Source organism: Mauremys reevesii, linkage group 1 (assembly GCF_016161935.1).
Source record: "Mauremys reevesii isolate NIE-2019 linkage group 1, ASM1616193v1, whole genome shotgun sequence".
In the NCBI taxonomy this organism is placed as follows: domain Eukaryota; kingdom Metazoa; phylum Chordata; order Testudines; family Geoemydidae; genus Mauremys; species Mauremys reevesii.
Genome location: NC_052623.1, coordinates 84,894,878 through 84,906,938, shown reverse-complemented (window position 1 = coordinate 84,906,938; position 12,061 = coordinate 84,894,878). Strand labels below are relative to the sequence as shown.

The following is a 12,061-nucleotide window of genomic DNA, read 5'->3' as shown; positions in this document are numbered from 1 at the left end:
ATCAGCACCACCAATAGAGGAGATCTTCTACTCTGGTCACTCTCCTAATTGCACCACATCAACGCCCCCACCCCTATCCAAACAGCAATCTTCACTTCCCCACTCACTAAGATTAGGAGATGATTCCAGACTAGAACACTCGTTTCAGAGCCCCATCTTATCCATCACGTGGATGGCAGTGGCCCAACCTGGTCAAAGTGAACCATGCAACTTCCCAGTTGGGCCATAATGGGCTTTCTGGGGCCCTCCCTCCAGAAGTGGGTCTCCTTCCTGATCATCATGAAAATGTAGGCGGTTTTATTCTCCTGTGGCCTCAGTTTCAAGACCTCCTTCAGAAACTTTTTGGCTTAGTGATGCAGAGCAGATGGATGAAGAAGAGTCAGATTCCCAGCCTCCAGACCAGTAACCTTCAACTTCTCCCAAAGATCATTATCCTTCCTAATGATATATTTTTTTCTGCCCCTTTACCAGCCCTGGATGATTTCAGAGTCTTTCAGGAGTTGCTTTCTCAAAAATTGTGTATGCTATTCAGATTGAGACCTCAATGATCAAGGAGACAGCCCCTAAATTATTTGGTATCCTCTGTTCTTGGTGGAAGCGAAGCTTAAAAATGAAGGCATTTTAGAGCCAGCTAAAGCTCGCTGGAGGACTCCTGCTACCTTTTCCCCAACTAGCAACCAAGTGGGAAAGAGATTAAGCGTTACAGAAAGGCTTTACCGTTCTGCACACAGCCAGTCCTTAGATCTTTGGCAGTCTGTGCAGTTCGGGAGAAAGCTAGACAGTTTGGCTCATCAGAGCTACTTCCAGAGCTAAAGACCCCCCCCCAAGTTGGATATATTTGGGAGGAAAGCTTGTTTCTCCACTTTACTCCACCTAGGCACAGCAAATTGATGTGTTGTTATACAGAGTGAATTACTAAGTGTAGTACATTAAATATAATTTTTTGACACAGGATGTTTGATACGTATCTCCCTACATGAACAAGCTTCCTCCAGAGTGGAATTAAAGACTATAATCTCTGAAGGGTGGCAAGTGATAAAGACCTCTATATGAGCAGCTATGGATGGTTCTGATACTCCAGATGGGTCCGTGGCCATAGCTGGTAGAGTGAGGAAGGCTTCTGGTATCCCGGAAGAGGTACACATACCATAGAAGATTTACCTTTTGAGAGAACTGACTTGTTTAGTAACCTCGCTTTTGAGGTATTAGAAATATTAGAAGATTCTAGGGCTACTTTTGGATCACTAGGCTTTTTTACCCTGACCTCAAGATGGATGCCCTCCAGGTACCAACCTCAGACCAGACTGAGAGCACCTTCCCACTCTCAGCAAGAGCATGTTTTGGAGGTGATGATTCTCTGAGGAAGAAACCCAGAGTCATGAAGAAAATCACCTTCTGCCACAGTCACCATCCACCCCACAACATCCTTGGGACAGCGGGTTTGACCTGAAGGTCAAGAGTCACACCTGAGCCAACAAAGGAGTACTAGAAGTCCTCTTAGGTGGGTACGTGATGCAGTTCCAGACCCTACCTCAACCCCATCCTCTTCAAGAACTCTTCCCACAAGAGTCAGCTGAAAGAAGTGGCCTCCTTGCTTTGTCCAAGAGCCATTGAGGAGGTAACTATGGAATTCAGGTACCCTTATTTCCTTATTGTGAAGAAGAAAGAGGGTCTTCATCGTATCTTCAACCTAATAAGACTGAACAAATACATATTCTATCTCAGATTCAGGATGGCAGTGCTACCTTTCATCATCCCTTCTCTACTGGCACAGTACTGGTTCATAGCTTTGAACCTCCAAGAAGCATATTTCCACATTTCAATCTATCTGACCCATAGGAAGTATCTGTGATTCACAGTAGGGCCCAATCATTATCAATACAATGTACAGCCACTTGATCTAGCCACATTACAGAGAGTATTAAATGCCTAGCTGCAGTAGCTGATATCTAAGAAGACAAAGCATTTGTGTCTAGTTATATCTAGATGATTGGCTGATCAGAAGTAGCAAGATATCACCGCAGTCTTGAACACCATCCTCAATCTGTTCAAAGAGCTGGGTCTGATAAACTACAACAAATTGTCACTCCAACCATCACAGACAGTAGAATTCATAGGAGCTTTAATCACCTCCAGATTGGCAAATACACATCTTCCGTAAGAGAAATTCCATTCTGTCCAATCAACCCCAGTACAAACCTGTCTCAAACTTTTAGCCAATGTGTCGATTTTCACTTATGTGACATTACTATTCAGACATCACTTACATCTGTTTTGGAACTGTCTGAGCTTTGTGTATCAACTTAAAAAACATCAAGTGCATGCACATGTTGTAGTCCCAGCTTATATCTTTTTATCACTAAACTGGTGGATGTATGCCCAGAATGTTCTCTACACATCCGTCTATAAAGACACCTGTCACAGTTGCTCCAGGAACAAGTTGGGGAGTCACCCTACATCACTCTTAAATGCATGAAATATGGTCCAAAAAGGATGGGACTCCATATAAACGTCCTAGAACTTAAGGCAATTAGGTTGGCCTGCAAGTCATTCCTCTAGCTTTAAAGTATTCTGTCACACAGATCCTTATATACAACACATCTGCAATGTATTATGTAAACAGGCAGAGGGCTGCCCATTTATCACTAAGAGGCAACCAGAAAATGATCAGGGTGTAACTTTAATGGAATAACTACAATTGGTGGTCTTCCAGGGAACAGCAAGTTAGCAGTCTTTCTCATCGGTCAATGTGTCACCGATCATAAATGATCTCTGAAGAGCTACGTCTTCACTGATGTTTCAGCAGTGGAGAATATTATCACAGAATTATTTGCCATCAGAGAGAATGCAAAGTTTTGCCTGTGGCTCTGTGGTGCCTGAGCCTAAGATCCATTCAAGATGAATTTCTCATACCACGCTCTTGAGGTCTTATATACGTTTCTGTCGATGCCCTTGGCACCCTGGGTTATAGGGAAAATCAGACAGGATGCAGATACATTGATCCTGATAGCTTCTCACTGACAGACAATTCTGGCTAACAGATTTTCTCCAGATGTCAGCTCTCTGTCCTTGTATCACTTCAGGACTGTCCAAACAACATCACAGAGCTGGGGACAGATTGGGTCTGGATGTACAATCACTGCATGCAATAGCCTGGATGTTGGCTGGCTAACGGCTACTAAAGAGCCTGTTCATTACAGGGATAAGAAATCCTCTTAGTTCTCCTCAAAGTGAAAAAGGATTTGCTATCTGGACAACCCAGGATGACCATGACCCTTTGAAGGCCCCTTTCCCCAAGATCCTTGACTACCTTCTGCAACTAAAACTCTCTGGCCTCTCCATTAGTTCAATCAAAGTTCACCTTGCAGCAGTCTCAGTATGCCACATTCTGGTTCAGTCATGCTCTGTATTCTCCCACCTTTCTGTTTCTAGATTTTTAGAAGGGTTGAATCACACTTACCCCATCAGTTAGGGAGCTCCCTCCCTCTTGGGATCTCAACATTTTCCTTGCAGGTCTCAGGCAACTGAATTTGAACCCTCTCTCTGAATGTTCTCTTAACCACTTTACTCTCCAAATGGCCTTTTTGGTGGGTATCACAACAGCCAGATATGTCAGTGAACACCAAGCTTTCATGGCTAATTGTATTGTTTCATCAAAAAGGTGGAGTTGAGACCTCGTTCTAAGTTTATTCCCAAAGTTGTTTCACATTTCAATTGAAACCAAGCAATTAGTCTAAAGATTTATTTCCAAAATCCCATTTTTGTCCAGGAGAGAGAAAAGGCCATACTTTAGATGTTTCTAGGCCCTTGTTATATTCACTATTTACATGGCCTCCCATCTTTTTATTAGTCTAAGTAGCTCTGCTAAAGAATTAATTACCCAATGTATATGAATCAGTCATATGGATGGCATATCCCTTCCACCAAACATTAAGGTTTCTTCAGTGAGAGCTCAGGCTGCCTCTTCTGCATGTTTCAGAAATATCCCCATGCCTGAGATGTGCAAAGCAGCTGCTTTGGGGTAATTTTCCCCATTAAATACTATGCTTTTGATTTGACAGCAAGATTAGAAGCCAGGTTTGGAAAGGCAGTATTATAGTAATTAGTTATTAGCAGATAAGACTCCTCAATTCCACTTTCTAGATGCGAAACTGGTTGCCAGTCACCTAGAATGGGATCCACATAGATGCATACTCCAAGAACTACAGTTACTGTAACACAAATACCTGTTCTTTTTTATATTTACTAATAGTAGTACACTATTCAATAGTGTTCCTATAGAGTAGGGGTCGGCAACCTCTGGCACGCAGCTTGCCAGGGTAAGCACCCTGACAGGCTGGGCCAGTTTGTTTACCTGCCGCATCGGCAGGTTCAGCTGACTGCCACTGGCCACGGTTTGCTGTCTCAGGCCAATGTGGACGGTAGGAAGTCGCGGCCAGCACATCCCTCGCCTCTTCCCACCGCCCCCATTGGCCTGGGATGGTGAACCGTGACCAGTGGGAGTCGTGGTTGGCCGAACCTGCCGACGTGGCAGGTAAACAAACTGGCCCGGCCAGCCAGGGTACTTACCCTGGCGAGCCGTGTGCCAGAGGTTGCCGACCCCTGCTATAGAGAGAGGCAAGAAAGAATGACAAGCAAATGAGAATGGTAGAATGAAATTTGTAAAGATGGAGAAATATTTTACTTTATTTTTGCAGTTGTTTGAATTGGGTCCAGATGGGGGAGATCATGAGACTGATGGGGACCTTCTTGCTGAAACTGATGTCTTGGCATATGATTGTGCTGCTAGGTAAATCATTTTATTTACTTTCTCTAAAGAGGCTTACTGTCTTGTTAGTTTTGTTTTGGTATGCATTTTAAACATTTTGAAGTTATGCTAAGTAATCTGTGTTGTTAGACTCTCTAACATGTAGTGCTGCATTTATTATCTTCAACAAAAAGAAAGGTAACAGTGAAAATAGCAACCAAAAAAACCAGAAACAAACCCCAGTTCAGATATTGTAGGGAGACTGAGATATCAAATGGAAAAGTGAAAGCCTTCCCCCTCCCAGACCAACACATTTACTTTTATTTTTTGGTGGGAATGTAGACATTACTTTTTGTATCTATTGATTAAAGGATAAAAAATGTTTTAGACAGCTGTAGCAGAAGGGCACTTTTATTTTTATTTTTATATATATATATATATATATATATATATACACACACACACCACACACACACACACACACTCTCTCTCTCTCTCTCTCTCTCTCTCTCTCTCTCTCAGGTCCAAATGTGGAATGTATTGATACATTTCTCTGAACTGATGACATTGTATTGTGCTTTGATCAATTTTGGGAGTGGTGAAAAAGGAAGCATTCTTCACTGAAATATCCAGACAGCTGGAATTGGGAGACATTTTAGGGGGGGAGGAGGGATGAATTTACACACATTTTAAGGAACTAGGAATGACATATTTCTGTAACAATACTCAACTCAACTCACCCTCCAAAAGTACATCTGTACCTTTAAGTCTGGATTCTGGAGTGCCCAGTTACCTAGTGATATGTTCAGCCTCCCTTTCAACAGAAATTGTACTTAGATACCAGGAGGGCATATAATTGCAAATAGAAAGTGCTCTACAAAAAACTGCTTTGACTGCCTTACTTATTGTCCGTGTGAATGAAAAACAACTTTTCTTAAAGTTCAGTTGCAGCTGCTTTGGCCTTTCATGTACTTTCTGAATATAGGCAAGATTCTTTCTTATAACTTGTCCTTGGGTTATTGAAATACTGAATGGATTTAAAACAATCCACTTCCCATTTTTAAAAACAAAACAGTCACTGGGTAGGAATAGCATCAAATCAAGATAATGAGGTTGTCTAAAAGATAATTAATCTTAGATTATATTCTTCAAATAAGAGGGGAGCTACTAATTCCTAAATACTTGCCAAATGTAGGGACTGTCCTACTATGAACAATCAGTTATCCTGCCAATATTTTTCAGTTAACCCTCCTGCCCATTGTGAACTTTTTTTCCATAAATGTAATTTGAAAAGGTTCTTAGGCTTTTCTCTGCGGTCTGTTGAAGCTATTCAAAAGTACACCCAGTTTTCTGTTTCATTTGATATTGACTCAGTAGGTTTTGCTTTCTTCATGGGGAATCGTGTCTAAATATCTGGCTACCTTTCTCACAGTTTAATGTAGTTACCTAGACCTTGAATGTCATTCCAAGTCAGTTGGAGTAGCTAGCTTTCTAACCAATGTCTGTTAATGAGATTTGCTAAACTTCCACATGGTCTTTGCACACTTTTACCAAGATATTGTTACTTTGATTCATCTTTCAGACAAGAAACCAAATTTGGCTCAACAGAGTTACAGAATCTTTTTCTGTGTTAGAGTTGCTCAAACCTGTCCTGCCTCCTAAAATTTTATTTCTGGGTGTGTCTCTCTTGCTCTCTCAGCATTTTTCAGAGGTATCTTATTTCGCCATATATTTGGAAGTATCCAAATCATACGGTTTAAGTAATATTCATCCTGTTTGTTTCTTACTATCTTTTGCAAACTGTTGAATTTTCATTTTAATAATATCTTAGTTTTTTTAGCTTTGTGACAGGGCATGCATTATGAGTAGTATTTTAAGAGTAGGTTTATAAATTCCTATTTCTAAATATTCTTTAGAGAAGCACATCCCTCGCCCACACCTGTTCCCGCCACCCACATTGGCCTGGGACGGCGAGCCACGGTCGACCGAACCTGCTGACGCGGCAATAAACAAACCGGCTCGGCCCACCAGGGTGCTTACCCTGGTGAGCCGCGTGCCAGAGGTTGCCGACCCCTGATGTAGAATAATAATAAAAAAGGAAACCCTTACGGCCCTATTTTCCAAGCAAAATTTCTATCACACTTAACATAAGCACCAATTCACACAATGTCTCCCCTACTAGTCTGAGTCCTAGGTCCCCAGTTTCCTGTCACATGCACTTGATGATTAATGAACCCCTAATGAATTAAGCAGCACCGCTCCAAGCACAAGCTTGGGAGTTGAGGCTACTGCTGCTAAGCCCAAGGACTCCTCATTTAATGGCTTCCCTGGAGAGTAGGCTGCACTCTCATGATCATGAGGACAGATCACTGTACAAGTCTCGTCATAAAAGATGACATCCCTTCCTGATCGCATCCAGGTTGGGTGAGCCTTTGCTCATGGATCGTAAGAGCTTGGTACCTCTGAAAACCCTCAGGCATCGATATCCACTGGCTTTAAGGATATGTCTACATAGCAAAGAAAAACCTGTGGCTGGCCCATGCCAGCTGACTCAGTCTTGGACTATGGGGCTGTTTCATTGCTATGTAAACTGCTGGAGCCCAGGTTCTGGGACCCTCCCGCTTCATAGGAATAAAACAGCCCAAGCCTCACCAGCCCGAATTAGCTGGCAAGAACCAGCTGCAGATATCTAGTTGCTGTGTGAACATACCCATATCAGTCCAGGACCTGACTTCTGTGCAGTACCAGGCACTTCCTTTGAAGAATCACCCAACTGTGAACTCTTGAGACACATTGGAATCATTGGTCCCATTCATGCCCCAAACACTGAGACATCTGGACATTTATGCTTCACCGGAGGATATCTTCCTTCCTTACTCTCAGTCCCCTCTCTTCTTGGCCCATCCTCCCTAGGGCCATTTCCACACCAGAGGATGAAACTATTTGGTGATACAGAAGATCTCTTCTCCAGCCCTTGGGCAGATGTCTGCCCTTTGGTACTGACTGCCCCTCCAATAGGGAGAGAGCAATTTTCAGACTGACAAATCATATGTTCCAGCTAGTCGCAGTCCTGGCACAGTTAAGGAGATCCAGACTCCCTCCTTGCAATTATGCTTTCCACAGGGTCCCCCTGAGCCAATTAACCCCTTCTTTAGCCTACTGGCACCCATGGGACCTGTATGGCAGATGCATCTTTGAGTCATGCCCCAGCTCACCTGCTTGGCATCTGTCAGAGTATGAGGTGGAGGATGTTGATCCATATCCACAGGTACTGACTGGAATCTCATCCTTGTTTCTGGATGAAGCAGTTATTCTATCCTCACTGTCTCCACCATTGCTCCATAGACAGTACTAGGAGCTGCTGTGGAGGATAGCCAGTGAACTTCAGATCCCCTGGGAGGAGGTCCAGGACCTCTAACTCTAACTTTGCAGCCTATGTGCTCCCTGTTACTGAGGCTATCCTGGAGCCAGCCATAGTGGTCTGGCATACCATAGTTTCTTTGTACACCCACACCCAAAGGTGCTGAGAGAGAATATTTTGTCCTTGATAAGTGAGCCAAATTTCTTTTCTCCCATCCAGTTCCCAACTCCTTGTTTGAAGCCAAACCAGTGAGAAAAAATATCCTTATAAGCTATTACTTATGCAGCGGACACAGCATCTAGAAGCATAGCCACTGGCGTAGTTATGAAGCGTAAGTCTTGGCTTCACTCTTCCGGGTTCCCCGCGGAGGTCCAGAACACCATACAGTGACCTAGCTTTTGAGGAGTCAGATTTGTTTAACAAGAAGATGGATGAGACCCTACACTCTACTCCCTGGAAATTTGTACTCCGACCCTGAAGAGAAAAAACCACAGGCCTGGTGTATGAACCAGGCCTCCTCCTCCACAAACATTCTGTCATCAGTGACCAGTTGAGACTCCTCATAAATGACAGAAATTAGAGACCTCACTTTTCAGTTCCCTCTGCTGCCACGACATTTGCCCATTCCCAGCCACCTGCCCAGGACACTCTTTGATGCGTCTGTTGAGAACTGCCAGCCCTTACTGATGACACCCACTTCTTCCCTGCTTATCTTTGGGGGCCATCTCACTTTTTCCCCCCACAATTGAAACTCTGTCACCACAGACAGTTGGGTTTTAGAAATTATCTATCAAGGTTACTCCATTGAATTTCTCTCCTGCCCTTCCCTACAAACTTTCTTCCTGGCCCCTCTTCAGGGATGACTCTCATGAAGAGATTCTTCAACAAGAGGCAGACTCTCTCTTCCAATGAAGGGCAATAGAGTGAATGCCACCGCAGTATCATGTGGAGAGACTTTTATTCCCCTCATTTCTTAATCCTCCCAAAAAGACACAGGATAGAGACCCATTTGAGACCTTCATAAATGCAGCATCTTTATTCAAAAGTTGAAATTCAGGATGGTCACACCAATATCAGTAATCCCACAGGAGGGAATATGGTTTGTGGCTCTCAATCTGAAGGACACTTGTTTTCATTTAGATAGACATCTATTCCATAGAAAGTTCCTTTGGTTCATGATAGGTCAGGAACACTTCCAGTTCATAGCCCTTCTTTTTGGATTGGCAAGAGCACCCAGAATATTTGCTAAAGTTTTCTCTGTGATGGCAGCCCAGATGAGACGTCAGAGTTGCACAGTTTTCTTCTAATTGGACAATTGGGTCCTAGTAGGACAGATCAGTGACTTTGACTTTGTTTCCACTCCATCTTCTAGCAGCCTTGGGTGTCTGTGTGAATAAAGAAGTCTGTTTTAACCTCCAGAGCCACACTGGATTCCCTTTCAGCAAGAGCTTTCCTCCCCACAGAAATATTTCTGTTTTAATGAGCAATCTAATAGTACGGATTAGTCACCAAAGACTATGGTCAGTGTGCCTTTCTCTCTTGAGTCACATGATCTCATGTACTTATGACACCATTTGCCAGGCTTCATCTACAATCCCTACAGGCCTGGCTTCTGTCTGTCTGCTCACCAGACAAGGACCACCTGAGCACCAGAGTGACGGTTCCCACCAGGGTCATTGCCTCTCTTACTTGGTAATCAAACCTAGATCAAGTGAGAGTAGGCATCCTCTTCAGCGCCCCCACCCACAGTGCTACCATAGTAATGGACACATCCCTCCAGGGTTGGGGGGCTTACCTGAATAACTACATTGTACAAGGTACTGACTCCACAGGACGCCAGACAGTACATCAACTTGCTGGAACTAAGAGCAGGCTGTGTGGCATGTAGGGCTTTTCTTCCATTCATTCATTCTCTCGTTGTCCAAGTAATGTCAGAACAAGACTTTTTATATTAACAAGCAAGGTAGAGCAAGCTTCCTTCACCTCTGCATAGAAGCAGTCAGGCTTTGGAAATGGTGCATCAGAAACCACATCACTATCTAAGCCACTTACCTTCCAGGTATTCAAAATTCTGTAGCAGACAACCTGAGTAGACACTTTTCTGCAGACCATGAGTGGGAAATACACGGTTCTGTCCTGAGTGAGCTATTCAGTCAGAGGGGAGCACCTCAATGGGATTTCTTCACACCCAAAACAAAGAAGAAACTGTCTCTCTATTGTTCCAGAGCAGCTATGAGCCATGACCCTCAGGGCAATATTTTCCTGCCGTAATAGATAACAGACCAATTCAGATATGCATTTCTGCCCACTTCCCTGCTACCATAGGTCTTGAGAATGACTCTGACCTTGTCTTGAAGGACCTTTCTCCTAGTACCCAACCAGCCCAGATCATTTTCATTCCCAGACCTTCTGAGAAAGTCAGTCCTCGTATCAGGATCCGTCCCTTCCCAAATATCCTTACTCAGGAAGGCAGCAAAATCTGACATCCCAATCGAAATCCAGTTCACTTTGTCGTTTGGTGTTTGAATGGACATCAGATCTAGAATACTCTTGTTCAACAGCTGTCCAAATCATTCTTAATCAAAATAGGAAAGATTCCACCAGGAGTTGCGGTGGAGCTAAATTGAAACGTTTCTCTACCTGGGCACAGTCTTCCTCAGACTTTGCTGGTATCCCAGTTGTTTTAGATTATCTCAATGTTTACAGGTACACTAACACATGATGGTGACAATGGACCAGCTCAGTCAGTGGCGGGACTTTCCACTGCCCCCTAGGCCAGATGAAGGGTTAAAGCTAGATATCCTAACATTTATAGACTGAAACAATCAATCTGGGATAAGCAATTTACGGATCATCTTACATGTTTGTTTGTTACCTCCCCTTGTACTTTTCTCTTGATGTTTCAGATAAAATATCCCTATTCATCATTTTTGTCAAATTATTTTATCGTATGCTAGGTTGGTGTGTTCTAGTGCTGCTCTGCTGGAATGTGTTTACATATTCAGTGTGTTTTAGCAATGCTAGCAATATTGGTGCTGAGTTCATGTACTGGACATTGGCTTGCAGGCAAGCACCTGTTTTTGACAGGGCCTGACTGTTGCTCATAGCATAACGTATGCTGACTTAGATTCAGGCATCAGGCCTTGCTCCCTTACTGACCAGAGCAAGGGCTGCTCCACGCTAGGGTGGACACTTGACTCCAGTTAGCCTGCAAAGAATCAGTTGAAGCCGTTAGGCTAATGGGAACACCTGACTCCAAATAACCTGCAGAGAGTCAGGTGAGGCTGTTAAGCACCTGACTTAATTTAAGGCCCCTCTGATACTATAAAAGGGCTCACTCCAGTCAAGCCAAAGAGAGCCAGGGAGCCAGAGGAGAGGAAGTGCGGCTGAGGAGCTGGGTAATGAAGACACCCTGAAACCACTGGAAAGGGAGCCCTAAGGTAAGGGTGAAGAAGGCACTGAGAGAGAGAAGCGGGGGATCTGTGAGAAAGTGGCCCAGGGAAATGTAGCAACTCTGGCAGTGAAAGGTCAGCTGCCAACAACAGCTGCTACTGTTAAGGGTAGTTAGCATGAGCAACTCCATTTTGTAAGTTTCCCTATGTGTATCCATCATTAACTAAAAGCGAGCACATCACATACACGGCTCCCAAGGGCAGCATTAAAGAAAGATAAAGTCAGAAACAGGAAAGAGGATAGGAACACAGCTGTAGCAACATAATTAAGGAAAAATTCTAGTATGCAAGGTAACAGCTGGACTGTGCACTAGCCAGCACGAGGACAGTGATTGACTGAAATAGGCTAAAGATAAGAAAATGGCTTTTTTATTGGTTAAGGCTTCCGATTCACGAGGGTAGCACGCACTCCTGAAAAGGTATATAACTTCTATGTAATCTGCAGCCTGGGTCTCTCCCTGACTAGCAGGGGGACACCACGTTTGAACGTTGTTTGAACCT

The 12,061-nt window shown here is 43.7% G+C and overlaps 1 protein-coding gene across 11 annotated transcripts in view; it reads left to right on the top strand.

The window, feature by feature from the left end:
• MYCBP2 (MYC binding protein 2) overlaps nucleotides 1-12,061 on the top strand; it is a 432,876-nt gene that overhangs the window by 171,321 nt on the left and 249,494 nt on the right. For all 11 annotated transcript variants that reach the window (XM_039512057.1, XM_039512192.1, XM_039512052.1 and 8 more), the window contains one exon: nucleotides 4,698-4,789. In XM_039512057.1, coding sequence (XP_039367991.1) covers nucleotides 4,698-4,789 — 92 coding nt within the window. The remainder of the gene's footprint in view (nucleotides 1-4,697; nucleotides 4,790-12,061) is intronic.